This window comes from Peromyscus eremicus, chromosome 6 (assembly GCF_949786415.1).
Source record: "Peromyscus eremicus chromosome 6, PerEre_H2_v1, whole genome shotgun sequence".
NCBI classification, from domain to species: Eukaryota; Metazoa; Chordata; class Mammalia; order Rodentia; family Cricetidae; genus Peromyscus; species Peromyscus eremicus.
Genome location: NC_081421.1, coordinates 12,842,066 through 12,861,967, shown reverse-complemented (window position 1 = coordinate 12,861,967; position 19,902 = coordinate 12,842,066). Strand labels below are relative to the sequence as shown.

At 40.2% G+C, this 19,902-nt stretch overlaps 1 protein-coding gene across 2 annotated transcripts in view; it reads left to right on the top strand.

The window, feature by feature from the left end:
• The first annotated feature begins 11,036 nt into the window (after positions 1-11,036).
• Positions 11,037-19,902, top strand: part of Hspa4l (heat shock protein family A (Hsp70) member 4 like) — a 46,622-nt gene continuing 37,756 nt past the window's right edge. Inside the window, exons 1-3 of one of the 2 annotated variants that reach the window (XM_059265178.1) lie at positions 11,037-11,508; positions 12,325-12,498; positions 17,494-17,551. In XM_059265178.1, coding sequence (XP_059121161.1) covers positions 11,153-11,508; positions 12,325-12,498; positions 17,494-17,551 — 588 coding nt within the window. In that variant the 5' untranslated portion in view covers positions 11,037-11,152. Of the gene's footprint in view, positions 11,509-11,730; positions 11,786-12,324; positions 12,499-17,493; positions 17,552-19,902 lie in introns of those variants that run through there. The other variant, XM_059265179.1, reaches the window with a different exon arrangement.

Sequence of the window (19,902 nt, the reverse complement as noted above, 5' to 3'; positions counted from 1 at the left end):
CTCTTGCTGTTGGCATCTAGCTTTTAATCCATTGCATCACATAGAATGCAGGATGTTATCTGTTTTCTGTATTAGTTGAGCCTTGATTCATGTCCTAAATATTTGACCAATTTGGGAGACAGTTCCTTGGGCTGATGAGATGATTGATGTGTATCCTCAAGTTTGGGGTGGCATGCTCTATAGATATATTTTAGGTCCATTTGACTCCAGTGTTTCTCTGTTTAGTTTTTGTTCAGGTGATCTGTCTTTGATGAGACTGGAATACTGAAGTAACCCAATATCACTCTGTTGGGGTACATTTTTCAAATGAAATTGGGTGAACCTTTATTTACTACATGCATGTTTAAAATGATAATACCCTCCTAGTGTATTATTATTTTGATGAGTATAAAGAGACTTACCTCTGCTGACTAGCTTTTGCTTAGTCCGTTTGTCAGATGTTAGAATAAACTGCTTGTTTCTTGGTTGCCTATGCTTGGAATACCATTTTCCCATCCCCTTATCTATATAGTTGATGATAAGGTGTGTTTCTTGGAGTCGGCAAGATAGATCTTATTTTCTGATCCAGTCAGCTATTCTGTGCCTTTTTATTGGGTGAATAGAAATAATATTCACTTATTACTGGCAGTTATTGCTGGCAGACAGGTGTTAATTCCTGTAATTTTCTTAATTTTGTGGTGTTTTCTGTGACCTCTTTTGATAGACTGTTGTGACTGAAGTATTTCTCCTAGAATCCTCCTGCAGAGCTGGGACAGTGGTCATAAATTTCTTTTTTCTTTTTTTTTTTTTTTTTTTTTGGTTTTTCGAGACAGGGTTTCTCTGTGTAGCTTTGCGCCTTTCCTGGAACTCACTTGGTAGCCCAGGCTGGCCTCGAACTCACAGAGATCCGCCTGGCTCTGCCTCCCGAGTGCTGGGATTAAAGGCGTGCGCCACCACCGCCCGGCTGGTCATAAATTTCTTTAATCAGTTTTTATCATGGAAAGTTTTGATTTCTTGTTTGACTTTAATAGCTAGCTTTGCTAGATATAATAGTCTAGGTTGCTAATGACAGTTTTTCAGAACCTAGAATACATGTTTTGGGCTCTTCTGTCTTTAGCATTGTCTGATTAATAATCAGGTGTTATTCTGAAGAGCTTTCCCTTATAAGTGACTTGACCATTCTCTCTTGAAGCCTGTTTATTCTGAGTTTTTAATATGTAAGCTGTAATATATTATGAAGAGTTTTTTTTCTGCTCCTGTCTGTTTGGAGTTCTATAGACCTATTATAACTGGATAGGCATCTCTTTCTCTAAGTATGAAATTTTTCTTCTGTAATTTCACTGCAAATATATTCCATGCCTTTGGTGTGGTAGTCTTCTTCTATGCCCGTAATCTGAAAATTAGTTTTTTCTCATGGTATATCAAAACTTTCCTACATTCTGTTCATGTATTTTTTTTTTTTTTTTTTTTTAGTTCTCATTGATATTTATTGAATGATCCAGTTCCTTTACTTTGCTTTCTGGTCCCAACACTGTTTCTACATGATCCGTCTGTTGTTGAGGCTTTCCAGTGTGGTTTCTGGTTGCCTTACTGAGCTTTTTATTTCCCATCATTTCAGTTTGTCTCTTCATCAATAATTCTCTTTATTGAGTTCTGTTTTCATGTTTCGTATTGTCGTCCTTACTTCATTCAATTCTTTGCATTTTCTTTGAGTTTCTTGAGTGCAGTTTAATCATTCTTTTGAATATTTTGGAAATTCTGTAAGGCTATTCTCATTGAAGTCCATTATTAGGGGATTAGTCATTTTTGGAGGGAACAAGCTATCTTGAACTTCCATTCTCTTTCTCTTTTTCTAATGTCTGATAGGAGTTGGACAAATGAGGAAATGCAGCAGAGTTCTTGGGTCATGGTGGGACCCTTAACCTGTGGGGGTAGAGCTGGGGAGACCAGCGGGGGCGGGGCTTATTCTTAGAAAGATAAATTAGTAGACTGCTTGGTAAAAGGACCTATTATGGTTTACAGAATGCTTAATGACCTATAATCACAGACTTCAACTCTACACTCTACTTGCCCATCCAAGGAATTTCAGGCAACCAGAAACATCTGATTTCCTCACATATTCCATGCTGTTCTGTGCCACCCTGTACCTTGTTTTTTGTATTTTAATTTCTTTATAACTTCTTTTCCCATTGACTACTTCCTTCTTAGTATCTACCTGGAAAGTTACCCATTTTTAATGTATAAGGTTTTGAATGAGTTCCTGTCTAAAAAGTGGCACACCATTTCTGGTCTTTTGTTTTTTTGTTTGTTTTTCATTTATTTATTGGTTTTTCTGGACAGAGTTTTTCTGTATAACTCTGGCTGTCCTGGAACTTGCTCTGTAGACCAGGCTGGCCTTGAACTCAGAAATCTGCCTGCCTCTGCCTCCTGAGTGCTGGGATTAAACATGTGTGCCACCACCACCTGCCTCATTTTTAGTCTTTTGAATATGGAAGCTTTTTAGATTTATAGGCAAATCCCTATTAGAGTATTTATTACAGGGTATATATTCTATTTATTTCAAAACTACTCATGTATTTAGGACTTCATTAGTATGAAGCATATAAAACCAGGTACATTCCATACTCATAACCTAACAGTCAGATTCTGGAGTTCTTAGCATGGATAGATGTAGTATTGCTAGGTAGACTAGGAAAAGATTAAGGTACTAAGTGCTATCAAAGGAAAGAAACAGTCAGCTGGAAGACAGCAGAGGGAGGCCTCATGACTTTAAACTGAGGCTTACACCATGTTGGCTTGAAACATGGAAAGTTGATGCAGTACTCAATTGAGAGATAATGGCCCAGGAACTTGAAACAGTTAGCTCACATTTGGGCAATAGCAAAAGGCCTGGGGAGTGGAGATTAAACATCTGGTATAGAAAATATGTCAGGGAAGGAGAGTGAAAGTAGATTAGGGCCTATCTCGGTTCATTTTGTTCTGCGAGGACAACATATACCAAATAATTTATAGAGAGCATGTTCTCCACACTTGTGCAGCCTGACACTCAAGGCACCAGCAGTGCTGCTGTGTCCTCACAGAGCAAGCAGGAGCAGTCTCATTAAACTGTGTGAGGCTTTGTTTATAGGGCTTTTGATTCCATTAATGAGAGAGGAGCTCTCATGGCCTGATCACCTCTTAAGGGCTCATCTCAGTACACCTTGGGAGGGGACACATCCAAACCCACAGGAATCAAACAGTGAAGGACTTTGATTTACAGAGCTGGACATTCAAGCAGTGGAAACCCACTATTTAAAATTAACAAAGTCAAATCTCTGCTTGAGGAGGACAGGTCGGCACTGTGATTGGTGGGGGCAGGGGAACCATGAGAGTAGAGACAAGAGAGCAAATTAAAGCATTACTCCAGTTGAAAAAGAGAGTCTCGATCATGCAACTCTCAGGTGTATATGCCAAGAAGCAATATGTCAAATTTTGCTGGCATAATTGTCCATCCCCCATAAACACACATAAATTATATTCCGAAGGGCTTGAAGGTACTTTCTTAGTAAAAGGAAATAACGTAAGTCAGAAGGAATATACATAAGACTTATAAATAAGTGAGAGCGGTGATTGTAGCCTCTTTCAGGGTTCAGAAACACCAGTGCTAACACCAGGGAAGCTTTGACACCACAGGAAGATAGAAATTTAAGCGTTGGCTAAATTGGGGCCTGGAAAATAAAACTCCCCATGACTGCCAGCTGCAATACTATCCAGTAAAGCTAAAAAGTTTTGAAGAATGTTTATGAAGACTGGTAGTACACACCTGGACCCCCAGTGTTTGGGCAGAGACAGAATTACCACAAATTCAAGGATAGCCTGAACTACATAGACTAACAGAGAAAGATGAAGGAAAAGGATGCAAGCCTGTGCCACACACCATAGAGAGCATACATAGATTCACGTTGTATGGTACAGGAGCTCCAAATTAAATTAAAAAAATATGCTATGACTTGGAAACAATTGTCCAACAACAACAGAAAATCGGATTATGATATATTAAACTAGAGATGATATTTCTATCTAAGCCAGGCATGGTGGTGCACACCTGAAATCACAGCACGTATGAGGATGAGGCAGGAGAATCACAAGTTGGATGCCCACCTGGGCTATAGATTGAGACCCAGACTCAAAAAAAATCCATAGCATTTAGGGACTTGACTATATAATTTGGGGCCTGATAGATCTGGGATTACAGTTTGAGACCCTTTACCTTCACTTCAGCCACCTGTTTTCATACATTAAAAAATTGTTTTGTTTCAACCCTTTCTTATCTGGGTTAAGTTTCTCACAATGTATTTCCCAGCATAATTTTAAAGAAAAATCATCCTTCATATAATGCTGGGTGTTTGAAGATAAAGTTTGAATCTTTTATTACCAAATTAAATGCCCTGTGGAAAAGCAGCCAATTGACTCCATGTCAATGGCCATGAGATGCTAGCACATGGGGCAGTACTGTCACAGATGCAACATGACCTGTAAATGGCTCAAGTTCCGTTGAATTACTCCTACACTCGCTAGCTGAAAGATGGTAAGGAACTAGTGAAAGCCAGTGTGCAGCAATAGAAAACTGAACAAGGACTAGGTAAAGCCAGTTAATGATGATTGCTACCCAGGATGGATGCTGCCTACTATGGAAATTTTACAAACTATATGTGTTTGTGAGACTTCTATATTAGTTGGGGTTCTCTAGAGGAACAGAACTGATTGACTATATATAGAATTTATGAGTGGCTTTACAGGCTGTAGTCCTGCTAGTCCAACAATGGCTGTATACCAACAGAAAGTCCAAGAATCCAGTAGTTGTTCAGTCCATGAGGCTGGATGTCTCAGCGGTCTTTAGTATATTCCAGAATCCCACAGAAGTAGGCTCTAATGCCAGTGAAGGAATGGACTTGCCAGACAGGGAGGTCAAGCAGACAAAGAGCATAGCACTTCCTTCTTCCCTGTCCCTTATATAGGCTTCCACCAACAGGTGTGGCCCAGAATAAAGGTAGATCTTACCACCTCAAAAGGTCTGGTTTAATGGTGGTTCTTCCCACTGCAAATGATTTAACTAAGAAGAAAACCCTCCCGGGTGTATCCAGCTCCTTAGGCTTTCTTTAGTTAACTCCAGCTGTAGTCGACACCCAGACTAGCCATCACATTCCCAGTTGTTGAAAAAAAGTTGATTCTGATAGCTAGGCACACTTGTTAACATATTTCATAAGATGAGTTATTTTCCAACCTCCCATGACTTATGTTGGAGGTAATACTTGGAGATAATGCTTGTCTGCCAATGGCAAATTGTGTACAAAGATAATCATTTTGGTGCAGTAGAGTGTCTGGGTGAATGGAGAGTCTGGGAGAGCTGAATGAGGAGTTCCAATGGCCTGGTGAATACAGTGAAATTCTGTAATCTTGAGCTGAGTGAGTGGAACTGTACACAGATGTTCCTTTTTATTAGTAACTCAAGGACCCCCTGAGCACCAGTGATGTCACTCACTGTAAAGGGACATTTATAAGGAGTGGATGTAGGTGTACATACTGCTAACATCAGCACAGAGCTTTGTAGGATGCATGTGGTTAAACATGTTCGCTTCATAGTACATTGAAAAGTTAGGATCTAATTTTTTGTTGTTGTTGTTGTTAAGACCAATTACTTCATTTCGGTGGAGAGTTGATATTATAAAGAACTGAACTGCTTGGGCACATCATTTCAAAAAGTCCCTTCCTCTACACTTGTTTTGCCAGTTTGCACATTAAATGTCTCTAATGTGAAATGTCAAATTACTGTGATGAAACAAGGGGAGTTAAAGTTTAAAGATCTTGCTACAGGGTATTTTAAGGGCCACCTTTAAATTCCTTAAACATTCAATAACAGGATAGTTATTTAAATGGAGGACAGTGGCTATTTCTGTTTGTATTAGAAGAAAGCTGATATATCTGCCAGTATTTAATCTTGTCAGTTTTTTTTTAATTGTGTATTCTCAATAAACTTCTTGTTGAAGTGAGATGTGGCAGATCCGGGTTATTGATGCCAGTGCCAGCGAAAAGGGCAGAAACCGGGGCGTTGCTTACAATGCGACACATTTGTCTTAGGGTTTTTTTGTTTTGGTTTGGTTTTGGTTTTGGTTTTTGGTTTTTTTGTTTGTTTGGTTGGTTGGTTGGGTTTTTTTTTGTTTGTTTGTTTGTTTTGCCACTGCATCACCAGTGCTTATTTGAGTGAAGTTACTGAAGAGTGGCATGGTAATAATCTTTGATATTTGAAACCCTGATCTGAAATGTTTGGCTTGTTGACAATAGGATATTTAATGCACACAGTAAAGAACAGTGATGTATTTTACCTTCTGAGTTCTGTTTTTATCATTAACAAAAATCTAAGTGGAAGCCTTGATTGAAGAAAATGAAACCACACTGGGTTTGTGAATGCAGCTTTTATTAGAATTATGCTTTGTTTGGTTTTCTATTTGCATGGAAAAATATTGGGAATATTTGTATCTAATAGACAATGCCACACAGCTAATTTTTGATGCCAAAATTAGCACTTCCTAATGTTATATGTGGATGCAGAAATCCTTACACTATAGGGTTAATATCCAAAAATGGCTTCTGAACTCATTCATTACTAATAAAAAAGTGGGGAATTTTTTTTTCAGGAAGGATGAACTTAAAGAATTTGGGGAAAATATTCACCCAGCATCTTACATCTGAAATAAATCATGTGAGTTTTAAGCATGCAGGAGCCTAATGAGACCGCTAGGGTAACTTCATTAGCCAGCTGTGGCCAGGTATTATCTTCAGATGTTGCCTTGGTCTCTTGTCTCTTTCTTTTCTGTTTCACAACCACTAAAGGAACTGGTTCACTTGGTTACTGTGTAGTTTCTTACTAGACACCTAGCCCTTGTTTCTGGATGAAAACTTTAGTAGCTTAGCAAATTTGAATGTGCCTAATGTGATTCCTGTTGTTTATAGGAATCTATATTTGTTCTGTTTGGCACAAAGGATACAATTTTGGTTGAGAAAAAAACCTACAGATAAAGCAGGCTCCGGTAAAGACCAGTTTATGGTTATAACATGGGGGAACGAAATCATTATGTGGCAGAGTCCGTAGATGCAACAAATAGAATTAGCACCTCATGGCCTTAAAATGTAATAGGCTACTCTAATAGACTCTGTATATTTATATTTAAAATAATTAAATCAATTATGTTCTTAAGAAAGAAGGCAGTATTAAGATACAAGCCGGTCTGTATAAGAATATCTGGAGGTGGTAAATGGGAATTAAAATCAGGTGTCAAAAGATGCTCTAAGAATCATCACTGAAGCTTGAATGCAAGAAACTCCACGGATTCTAGTAAATCCGAAAGGAACAGGAAGGAAGGAAAGAGTGAGAGGCAACGGTGAAGAAATAGTGGTTTATACTTTTCAAGAATCTCAACCCCCTTGAAGGGTGAATTTACACAAAGTACAGGGACACCTGTGTATGAAAATGTCATGATGAAGCCCATTCTTTTTAAAAGATGATTTTATGTGTATGTGTGTGTACCTGCATGAGTTACTGTGCACCACATGTGTGTAGATTCCCTGGAACTAGAATTACAGTTGGTTGTGAGCCAATTGATGTGAGTGCTGGGAACCCAACCTGGGTCCTCTGGAAGAGCAGCAATCACTCAGCCTCTGAGCCAGTGCTTCCTCCGTTATCTTAAATAAAGAAATTAAAACTGACAAAAAACATTAAAGGTTAGCAAAACATACACCGAATAAGTAAAATCCACAGACTCATGATTATGAAATACGAAAATAGGAAAAACAGACCAACTCAAAACTTTAAAGGGATTACTATTTAGACTCATGCATAATGGATAGCCAAAGAGGGGGGAATAGTGCCAATGAATTCTAGCGGCTGAGAATATAACTCAGTGGTAAAGTATGTGCTCAGCATGCATGGGTTCCTGGGTGCAATCATCAGCACCCCCTAAGAAACTATATTTAGCTAAATTATGACTCTAGTTACTTAAAAATAATACTTTATATGTTTCATCATTCAGAGACTTGTTGCTGAAAGATTTACAAGCCTGAACCCAGAAATGGTAGTGCAAGAAGTGGTGATATAAACAAATTAATAAACCTGGCTTACTGCTTACTGCCTTTGAAAGGAGAAATGCTAACTTTTGTGAATTTGGGAATAATTTAGCCACCTTTTTACTTCTCTTGTGAGTCTACATACATTCCACTCTCTTCCTTCTTAATATAAGTTTTATAGGAGGAGGCTTGAATATGACATTAGTTACACTACGCTTAGGTAAGTTTACTTATATCTGGGGCTCAATAATCACAAATCCACAAGTATATCAGTCATTTATTAATGTTTCTAGTAATAAAGATGGTATTTTTAATCTTCATTTCTCACTCTTGTGTCTCAACTTCTGAAATTTTTTTTTTTTTAAGATTTATTTATTATGTATACAGTGTTCTGTCTGCACATATCCCTGCAGGCCAGAAGAGGGCACCAGATCTTATTACAGATGGTTGTGAGCCACCATGTGATTGCTGGGAATTGAACTCAGGACCTTTGGAAGAGCAGCCAGTGCTCTTAACCTCTGAGCCATCTCTCCAGCCCCCTGAAATTTTTTTTTAACTTCTGAAATTTTGAGTAAGATTATAGCTAAAATAATATCTAGAAGGAATTTTATTAAGGCCTCACATGTATGAATTATAAAACATTGAATATTGTCTTAGGGTTTCTATTGCAAAAAAAAGCAACTTGAGGAGAAAAGGGTTTATTTTGCTTACACTTCTACATTTCAGTCCATTATGAAAGGAAGTCAAGGCAGGAACCTGGAGGCAGGAGCTGATGAAGAGGCCATGGAAGAGTGGTGCTTATTGCCATGCTCTTCAAGGCTTGTTCATCTTGCTTCCTTTTACACCCCAGGATCACCTGCCCAGGGGTGTCACCATGCACAACATGACTGGGTTGTCTCACATCAATCACTAAGAAAATGTGCCACATGCCAACCTGGTGGGCACATTTTCTTAATTGAGATCCCCTCTTTCCAAATGACTCTAGCTGTGACAAGTTGGCATGAGAATAGCCATCACATTAATAAAGCAGATATTTAACTCTAGGGATTAGGAAAGGGGGAAATAGACCAGGTTGGGGCTATAGCTCAGTTGTAGAATGCTTGCTGAGCATGTGTGAGATCTTGAGTTGAATCCCCAGTTGGGAAAAACAAAAAAGGAAACAGTAAAAGCAGATTTGAAAAAAGACATAATGATGAAGGCAGGAAAATCAGAAGCCAGTTCTTTTAAGCAGTAGTGATAAGAACCACGACAAAGACATAGACAATATTAAGAATGGAAAAAAGACAAAAAGGCTAAGGAGATTTGACTTGAATAAATCAACAGGTGCCATTTTGAAGGTGTAGATAAAATAGTAATTTTCAATAAAAATATGACTGTTGACTCAAAATAGTAAAAACCATGAATAAATTATAGCCACTAAAATAATGTGGTGACCAGTAGTCATAAATCTTTGTCAGAGAAAAGGGGAATCCTCCTTCTAATTCTACAAAGTTAGTGTAGTGGTCTAAATGAGAGTGGCACCATAGGCACATATATTTGAATGCTTGGTCCCCAGTTGGTGGAACTATTTGAGAAGGATTAGGGGCTTTGTTGGAGATGTGTCACTGGAGGTAGGCTTTGAAGTTGCAAATGCCTGTACCATTTCCAGGTAGCTTTCTGTGCCTTCCTCTTGTGGGTCAAGATGTAAGCTCTCAGCTACTGCTTCAGTGCTGTGCCTGCTACCATGCTCCCCACCGTGACAATCACAGACACCAATGCTCTGAAACGTGAGTCTCCAATAAACTCTTCTATAAGTTGCCTTGGTCATTGTGTCTTATCACATAAATTAAAAAAAAACTAAGAAAGCTAGTCTTATCTTGAAAAAGAGTAAAGGAAGCAGAATGGTTGGTTTCAATTGTGAATTTAGATGCAAATGTTCTACATAATCAAGTCAAATGTAGTATATCTGAAAACAATCAAAATCATCTTTGGATAGCTGATTTAGCTCAGGAACATGAAGATGTTGAAGCATCTGCTAATATTTTTCACTGAGTAACATATTGGGATTAGGGGTACCATTTTATTCAATGATGACCAGCATTTGGCTAAGTTTCAGCATTCAAGAGAAGAAAAACTCATAGCAAACTAGGAATGTTCATTTTTGAATTTCTTATAAACATTTTCTATAGAGACAAGTATGCTCACTATTATTCCTTATAGTCTACATTTTATTGGAAAGCTTAAACATCATTAAGAGTAAACAATAATGAAAGGATAAAATGAAGAAAGTTATTTCCTAGGTTATATGGTTTGAAACTGAGAAAGTCTAAGAAACTAAAAACACTAGAATCTACAATAGAGTGTAGCAAGTTTGCTGGATACACAATCAATATAAATTATCATTATTCTTATATTCCAAGGAGCTAAGCATAATTACATTGACCTTTTGGTGCCAGACACTAATGCTATGTTTATATTTAGTCTAAAAAACAGCCCAGTGAGTAATACCATTTCAAGAGACACTGAGCCCACGGCTTGGAAAGTAATTGCCAAGGGTCCTATAGGCGGTAAAAGTTATGAATAACTGGGATTAAGACCTAAATCCATGTAACTTCTAAAAACTTGTCCTGTTTTTACCTCTAAATACTCATTTCCTCCTGTTAGCTGTAAAGAATGAGAACTCTTTGTTCCTGGCATCAGTGATTTCTTTTTAACATTTTAAGGAAAACTTACACCTGAGGTTCCAAAGACATCATAGATAAATAAAATGGAATCTGTGGTCCTAGAAGAGCTTCAAGGCTATCCAGGAACAAATCTAGCCCCTGGTAGATCAATATCCCTCAGGATGATAGCTGAATAAGGCAACTAGGTAGTGGAAGCCACTGAAACCCAGAGTTCTGATGGGCCGGAGCATCCAATCCGTGCTCTGTGCGCGCACTGCCTGCTGGGAGGCCAAGTCGGGTGGTCTCCCAGGGAAGTGTTCATTGAGTGGGACAGAGCATGCCTCCTTCGAACTCTGGACAAGAAAGGTTCTTTAGAGACACTAGGGTTGAGGCAATAGTGACCTCCCAGTTGACTTGGTGTCGGTCCTGAAATGTACTTCCCTTTCATTATAGTAACAACAACAGGAGCTATTGCCACACTTGCTGCTGCTGCCTTGACAGCAGTGTTAATAGTGAAGGGTCTGAGTATCCTAAGAAGGGGCACAAACACGGACCACGAGTGTATTCAATATGCCGATAAAAACTCCGTGCCTAGTTCCAGGACAGAACAGAAGGCACACAAAAACTTGGACGAGATGGAACAGGGCTTACACGAGGAACCGGCTAAGAAGGGTCAGTGGATCCACGAAGAAGCGGCCCCTAAGGAACTGAGGACACGGGAGCTGGATGGGAAAGAGCCGAGCTCGCACTGGGATGTGCGTGGGAAGGAGCTGGGCCGCCAGTCCTCGTAAGTATAACACTTGCTCAAAGAGCACACAGGCAGACAGCCCACGGCGGCCTTCTTCTCTGAAGCTCACCGAGCCGCAGGTCGGGGCCTAGAACCCCAGTTTTCAAGGCGAAAGCACTCCGCCGCCGAGTCAGAGGTCGGGGCCGGGCGCAGCGGGGTGGCTCTGAGGCGGGCGCGGCCCTGGCACCGCACAATGGGCGCCACCTCACAGAGCGGCTCCCGGGAGGCGCCTCGGCGCTGGCCGCACATGGGCCCCTCGGGGCGACGAGGTCGGCAGGTGAGCAACCAGGCCGCGGCTCGCTCTCGGGGCCGCGGGAGGATGCGGGCGAGCGGGCGAGCGGTGCTGAGGAGAGCGACGCCGAGCCGAGGCGGGCGGCAGTGCGGAGGGAGCACCGCTCCTCCGGCCGCAGCCGCCCCGCCGTTGCCCGGAGACCGCTTGGCCTCGCCTCCCGTCGCGCGACCGCCGCCCCGCCCTCCCCGCCCCTCCCCGCCCCGCGGCTCCGCCGCCTCCCCTTTCCAGCTCTTTCTCGAACCCGCTGCTGCGCAGCGAGCCGTTGCCGAGCGCTGACGGGAGCGGCCGAGGGCGAGGCCGCCGAGCCCCAGCCGACCGGCGGCTCGCGCCTCCCGGGGCCGAGCGCGCAGGCGCAGAGCGCAGTAACTGCCGGTTGGGGGCGGCGAACCGCAGTGGCGACGAGGCGGCGGGCCGGGGCGGAGGCGGCGCGGTGCGGCGCAGGCGGGCGGCTCCACCTCCGCAGTTCCGACGCCCTGCCCTAGATTTGCTGACGGAGAGTGGGTCCTCTCCTTTGCTTCTCGCAGGAGTCGCAGTGCCCGCAGTGGCGGCCCGCAGCGGGACGCGGTCCCCGCAGCCCGGCGCGTAGGCGGGATGTCGGTGGTGGGCATCGACCTCGGCTTCCTCAACTGCTACATCGCGGTGGCGAGGAGCGGCGGCATCGAGACCATCGCCAACGAGTACAGCGACAGGTGCACGCCGTAAGTGCCGCACGCCCCCTTCCCCCGGGCGGGCCCGGGACGCACGCCCTCCCCGGCAGGTGCAGCGTCCCCAGCCGGGACCGAGGGCGACAGGGGCTGCCCGCCCGCCCGCCCTCGTGTCGCCGCTGCTGGCCGCAGACGCCCTTGACCCGCTAGAACTCCTCGGTTAGGTCGCGGGAAGGGGCTAGTGCGGGGCCACCGAGGGGTCCCGTACATGAAGGGAGGTCTCCCGTGGCCTGCGCGGGCGGCGTGGCCTGGGATTATCCTGTGCTAGCTAGACTAGAGCGCGGCAGTCTGCCCTCCCTCCCTCCCCCATCTCCCCGAGCGACAGCTTGCTGAGAAAAGTGACCCCTGCCTGGTATTGCACACCGCAGAAGATGAATGGCAGTTTTTCTAACCCTAGAAGTATTTGTTTTATTTATTTATCCATCAGTCTATTTATAGAAGGAGAGATGAGGTGTTGTCCTTGAGAATTTGAGACCATCTGACCAGTTTGCGAAGGGATTAGGTTAACAAGGGCGCATTCAGGAGAGACGCGGCAGAGGGAATCTTGGCCGGCTGTATTGGTAATTCTGTCAATTAGTAGAAATTGCTGGGGTCAGAGGCCACTACCTAAAGTGTATTTCTAGAGTGAATTGTTGGTGAGTCAGAGGAGACTATCCTGTATAAACAGGATTGTGGAGTGTTTCCATTATGAACTCTTGATGAAAGAGTTAGTAACATTATGTCATGGAAACGTGGGAAGTTTATTGGCAACGAACACAACTAACACTTGCATGTGAAAAACTCTTCTTGTAGGCTCCTGTTAGCCTGTCATTTTATGAGGAAAATTCTGTTCATGTATTTTTATGGAAAGGTAATTTATTTGACCCTTGTGAATGATCCAGACTTAATTTTAAATCAAACTAATGTTAGCCAAGATCAGTGTTAAACCATCTTTAAATGCTGAGGTTACTATAGTTCTAGGAGTAGTTTAAGAATAAATATGTCAGTATGTTTGTGAGTAGCATAGGTGAATGCAGAATGCTTTGATTACTTTCCAAATGTAGTCTAGAATGCTTTAGGCCTCCTTTTTTTAATAGATTGACCTATCACCTCTCTATTAATTCTAGATGTTTATTTACACAAATATGGACATAAATCAGGTAATCGTTATAATCCTAGGGCCAATAATTTACTCATTTATTGAGTATATCTATTATGAGAAAAACATTATTGTTAAGCCTAGAAATAGAGGTACATGAAAAGACAAAATTAAAAATTATAATTCTGTGCAGAAATAAAACTTACAGATGGTTTCTATTTGTTTTTAAGATAGAAAGGGGAAAAAGGACTTGATGTTCTGTTCACTAACTTCTATGTAAAGTATTTCTATACCATTCGTTTTAGTGTTTGTATAATCATTTCACTAATTCCATCCCATGTTCTACCTTCATGTGTTTATATTTTATTTTTGCAAATAATATTACAATAGCTATCTTTTTTGTTTCCTTTTACTTTGTGGGTTTGGGGTTGGGTTTTGGTATTTTTTTGAGAATTCATATTTAGTGGATATTAAGCTACTATGATTATTTTGCTTCTAACAAAAATTCAGTGACTATATTTGCTGTTTTTTTAAAATTAAATTTGTTTAGGGGGTTATAAGGTTTGATGGTACAAATTGGGACATAGCCAAACCTAAGACTGTTATAAAAATCTTCAAGTATTAATACAAGACAAAACAAAACAAAATGTTTCTCCAGTCATTGCCTTGATCTTCTGGGTGAGGGATCTGACATTACATAATATAAATAGGTATTATGAATTTATGATGTTTCACGTGCCATTAGTAGTCCTTTTGGTCTATGATCATTATAAAAATGAATGATCATCACTGAGATCTGGTAAAATTTCATTTACAAAAGTATGTTGCAGATGGTAGTTTGCGGATTTTCTAGCCAGATACTCATCATTTAAAGAACTTTAAGATTGTTGTGCATATTTGTGTTTGGACCGGGTGATTTTTTAAATAAGACCAGATCCTAATCTAATAATTAATATGTATCTACAATCACTGATGAGTTTTCATTTTTTTGTTTTTTGAGACAAGATTTTGAGTACGTAGCCTAGACTGATCTTGGAATTAATCCTCCTGCCTCAACCTCCCAAGTGCTGAGATGAAAGGTGTGTATTGCCATGCCTAATACCTGATCAGCTTCTTAAATATTTGGGTGGTTTCTGTTAATGGTCTCAAGTTATAAGCTAATTTAATTTCCAAATTATGTTTAATAAACATGGGAAACTTACATTATTTTTCCATTTGTTAAAATATTTAATCCTTTTGGCCATAATAAAAGATTGGAAGTTCTTTGTTGTCATTAAATTATATATGCTTAAAGTTTACTTTTCTAAAAAGCTGTTTGAAAGCCTATAGCAACAACGTGCCATTCTGAGAACATTTCCTCCCTCTTCATCTTCTACATTTCCCCCAGGTAGCTAAACAGTATTCAGATGTCTTTTTCTCCGAAGAACTCCTCAAGTCTCTTTACTTGGAAGCATTGAAAGTCTCTTAAGAAAAGAATGTTTTCCCAAGTTTACTTTAGTGTGTAAAGAATCACATTTTACAGAAACTCTTTGAGATCTGTACCGAGGCAGTAGTCCTCAGATGGAGGTGATTTCGTCCTCACAGGGACATCTTACACTTACCTGAAGTTTTTTTTTGTGGTTGTCACAGTTGAGTGTGGGAGTGGAAAGGGTACTATTAGTGCCTTGTGGGTAGAGATGAGCACAGTACAGCCCCATTCACCCAACAGAAGAAGGTCTGGCCCCGAATGTCAGGATCACCATGGTTGAGGAACTCTGCTTTCTGGACACCCTGACACTATAGTTGGAACTAACACGTTGCTTAGCTGTTGAGAATTTGATTCAGAGCCAAACTGGCAACCTAGGAAGAGGGTCATAAAGGCTCACCAAGGAGGTGAAGAGATCGAAGCTTGCTGGCTATCTCATATCATTAGTCATCCAGCAACAACACGGTGACATCAGAAGGCTAAGAATACTGTGATCTGTGTCTGGAAAGGGAAAAGAAAAGGAAGGGATATTTTTTAAAGCTTATGTGGCAAATTCGAGAGGAGCAGACAGATGTAGAGATGGCTGAATTCAAAGTCCAGTGGGCCTCAGTGTGATATGTCAGCTCTTAGCAAGTTATACTCTGAGATAGAACCTTCCTTTTGTATTTTACATCACCAGACATTGTTCTCTCCATTACTCAGAAACTTAATGAATTTCCATTACTGGATGCAAACGTTTCAGATTTGTAATTGGGCTGTTGAGGCTCTATACAGTCTGACCTTGATACTATCTTAATCAAAGCCTCCTATGAAACATGCAGGTTGTATTCTTCCTTGTTTCCCTTAGGATCTATATGCCATTCAGAAAGTGTCCTTCCAATTTACCAGTCAGTGCTCCTGGCCAGTGCAGCAGAACTTTCTGTTGTGTATATTTGTTCTCTGTATAGTTTTTTGTATCTACTAGCTACATGAAAGTGCAAGGAACCTGAAGTGTGACTAGTTCTGAGGCACATAATTATGTTATTTAAATTGTACTGACCACATGTGAGCGTTGGCTACCATGTTGAGTAGTGCAATGAGGACAGTGCCTTGTTCCCTTACAGATTTCACATTTTGATCTAAAGATACAGCTAGAAAATTAAGTTATATTAGATGACAATATATACTATGGAAAATAAAATTGGTTTTAAGTGTTATGAGATGTTTATGTTGGGGAGAATCAGGAATGCTGGTTATATAGGACTGTCAGGGGAAAGTGAGTGTCAGACTAGGGAATTCTTTTTTTTTTCCCCCCAGAGCTGAGGACTGAACCCAGAGCCTTGTGCTTGCTAGGCAAGCACTCTACCACTGAGCTAAATCCCCAACCCCATAGACTAGGGGATTCTAAGGAAACTGACTTGGCTCCAGATTCTAGTGGCTGGAGGATACCTCCTTCACAGTGCTGGTGTTCTGGCAAGGGCCTCTGGCTGTGTCAGAAAGGGAACATACTTCTGTAAAAGGGGCACTGATTTTCTGAGTCTGGTACCCCATACATAATCTGTCTCCTAGACCCTACATCTCAAAGATTTTTACCATCTCAGTGTCTTTACATTTGGAACCTTTAGAAGGAAACCATATCTAACCTGAGCACCTGTGTGCCTGGAACGTCCTTTTCCACAGAAGAGCTACAAATGAAATGCTTTTATCTCTTTTCAAGTCTTAATTTAGAAATTGCTTCTCCTAAGCTCTATTATGTGGATGTGGTTGTTCTTTTTTCATAATCTTACTTGTTCTGTTCAATTTTTTCAATAAACTGTAAGTTATCCAAGGATAGAGAATGGGTTATGTATGCATAGTATTTGTTGATTGAATAGTTTCTTGTAGTTAAAACTGAAATCATGGAAACATTTTCTTCAGTCACATGATAAAAATGTTATTCTTCATGTGACATGTAAAATGTAGTGGTTAAAATAGCAAGCATTTGCTTTTTTGTGTGCCAGGGGTTGAAAGCACTTCTTAACACCTACATTCACTCTCCTGGTCCTCACATAACCTGATGAGCAGGTGATGTCATCACTGTCAACATATGGGAAACCAGAGCAAATGATGCTTACCTAACTCCTACAGATACTTACCTAACTCCTACAGATACTTAGCTGTTGAACTAGAGTGGAAATCCAAGCAGCCTTACTTTACTAAATATGATTACTTTTTAATAGGTCTCAGGCCGGTAGAATTTGAAAAACAATTTTGGCACCAATACTGTATTGTCAATTATTAGGACAATTTTTTAAATTCTAAAATTCTTATCACTATTCTGTTATTATAAAGTTTAGAAATATATAAAGTTTTTCTTTCTACTACCTGTTTTTAAAATTTACTTTTGCATAAGGAAAACCATATAAAGGCACAAAAACAGTGTAGTGTACCAGGTAAACAAAGGAGCTCTTGTTCTCATCTTATTCAGGGCCTGTATATCTTTGGGATCCAGAACTCGAGCCATTGGAAATGCAGCCAAGAGCCAGGTATGTTGTAGTGTGGTGTTGTGACTCAGAGAGAAAGTTAACTGCACGCTGGTAAATTATCATGGTATGGAGTTGAGAATTACAAGTAGGACAGAGGCTAGCGCCATTGTATCTTGTCAGAGACACTTTGCTGGGTGTGGTGGCACATACTTGTAATCCCAGCTCCTAAGGCAGTAGGATTAAGAGTTCAAGGGCAGTATAAGCTACATTAAATGCTACTTCAAAAAAAAAAAAAAGAAAGAAAAAGAAAAAGAAAAAGCAGGGTGAGGATGTGGAAGGAGGAGAAATAAATTTGCTTTGAGTTACAGAATAATTTTTTCTTTTTATTTATTTTAAAAATTGTAAAGTTGAATGTCCTACCATGTGGATTTTTTTTCCTGTATGATCCCTTTTTATAAGGAGCAGTCTTCTGAATCATTCAGAAAAGAAGCAAAAGAAGGTGGGAGAAACAAAGGAAATCATTTCCAGAGTGGCTTAATGTGTACCATGAAATTTAAGTGTATCTCTAGGCTTCTGAAATGCTTATGAATAGAATATTAACTTCAAATTTACCTGTTTGCCTGATAGCTTGTTGGTTTTGTATTGTTTTACTTTTCCTAAACCAAAGCCCTTTGTAGTTATTTCTTAAATTTAATGTATAGCTGGGTCTTTTCTTCCTGTTCTCATATCTGTAAACCTAGCACTAAGGAGGCAGAGTTATGATGATCAGGAATTCAAGGCTGATCTCAAGTGAGTTTAAAGCCTGAGCTACATGATATCCTGATTCAAAAGAATCAGTAATTTAATGTGCCATTATTTCCTCATCACTTTGTAGGAATTATTTACTCATTTATTTAAAAACTTTTGCTTACAATTTTGAAAGAATGTCTTTTATAATTGCTTTATATGTGAAAGTGTTTTATGTTTTCTGCATTTGGATTGTATAAAAATGTTAATTGTGTGCTAAATAGCTCCTTTAATTAGATTTATACATCACATTTTGGTGTTCTTAAGAGTTAGGTTTTATTTTATTTGTGTATATCTGTGTGTCTGTGTCTGCATGTACAGGTATGGGACCAGTGCACATGGAGGCAGAAGAGAGTGTTGGGTGCTTTGGAGCTGGAGCACAGGCCTTGCATGCCACCTGATGGGAGTTCTGGGACCCAAACTCAGGTCTTCTCGACTGAGCAATGAGCTCTCTTAATCACTGAGCCATCTTTCTAGCACCATCATATTTTGACTGCTTTAAATTTAGCAGAAATAATCTTTGTTTAAAGCAGCCTATAGTATTAATTCCCCATGAGTTAAATTAACTGAGTACCCCCATATATTCATCCCATGATAGAAGTTCCAGATCTGTTTGCAAGTCACTAAGAAAGCAGATATGCATCTAAGTAACAGTGTATAGTTTGAACAAAAAATTATCTTGTCAAAATATCAGTCATTTACAGTTAAGACTGTTGCTTAGCACAGTGCTACATAGAAGGGATTTTAATTACTGGTCTAGGGGTGATTCTCAGCAATGGGAGCAATATGTAAGACATCTCTCAGAAAATAGACATGGAGAAGAAAGGAAAACTAAATGATTTAAAAAAACAATTTAAATAAAAACATAAGAAAAGGGGGAAAGGTTTGGAAAAATGGCTCAGCAGTTAAGAGCACACACTGCTCTTGCAGAGGACCAGAGTCAGTTTCCCAGCACTTCTAGTAACTCCAGCTTCATGAGATTTGACTCCCTCTTCTGGCCTCTAAGAGCCGTGTACTCATATGCACACCCACACACATACACATAATTCAAAATAAAGTATTTTTAAGTGAGGGGAAAACACAGAATCAAAGATAGGATTTTACTGGATCAAAAGTACTGAGGATGGACAGGGAAGATGGCACAGTGGTCAAGAATACTGACTGTTCTTCTGGAGGACCCAAGTTCAATCCCAGCACCTACATGCTGGCTTACAGCCATCTGTAACTCCAGCTCCAGGAGATTTGATGCCTCCTTCTGTCCTTATCAGGCACCAGACATGCAAGTGGTATACAGACATACATGCAGGCAAAATACTCATACACATACAATTTTTCCAAAGTGCTGAAACCAGAGATGATTTGTCAATAGATTTTCACCATATTACTTGAAAAGTTTTAGGTTTTATATTATCATTCTCTCTTTCACTAATTCCTAGTATAAGAAGAGAATTGTAGATACAATATTTAAGATACATACATACTCACATTATAACTTTACTTTCTAGTTGGAAAACAAGAAAATGAATGAAGTAAAATTCTGAACTTGAATGTATGGGATTAGGTATTTGATGGTTTTAAGTATTAGGATACTACCTTATTTTGCCTCATGAAGTAATTGATAAATT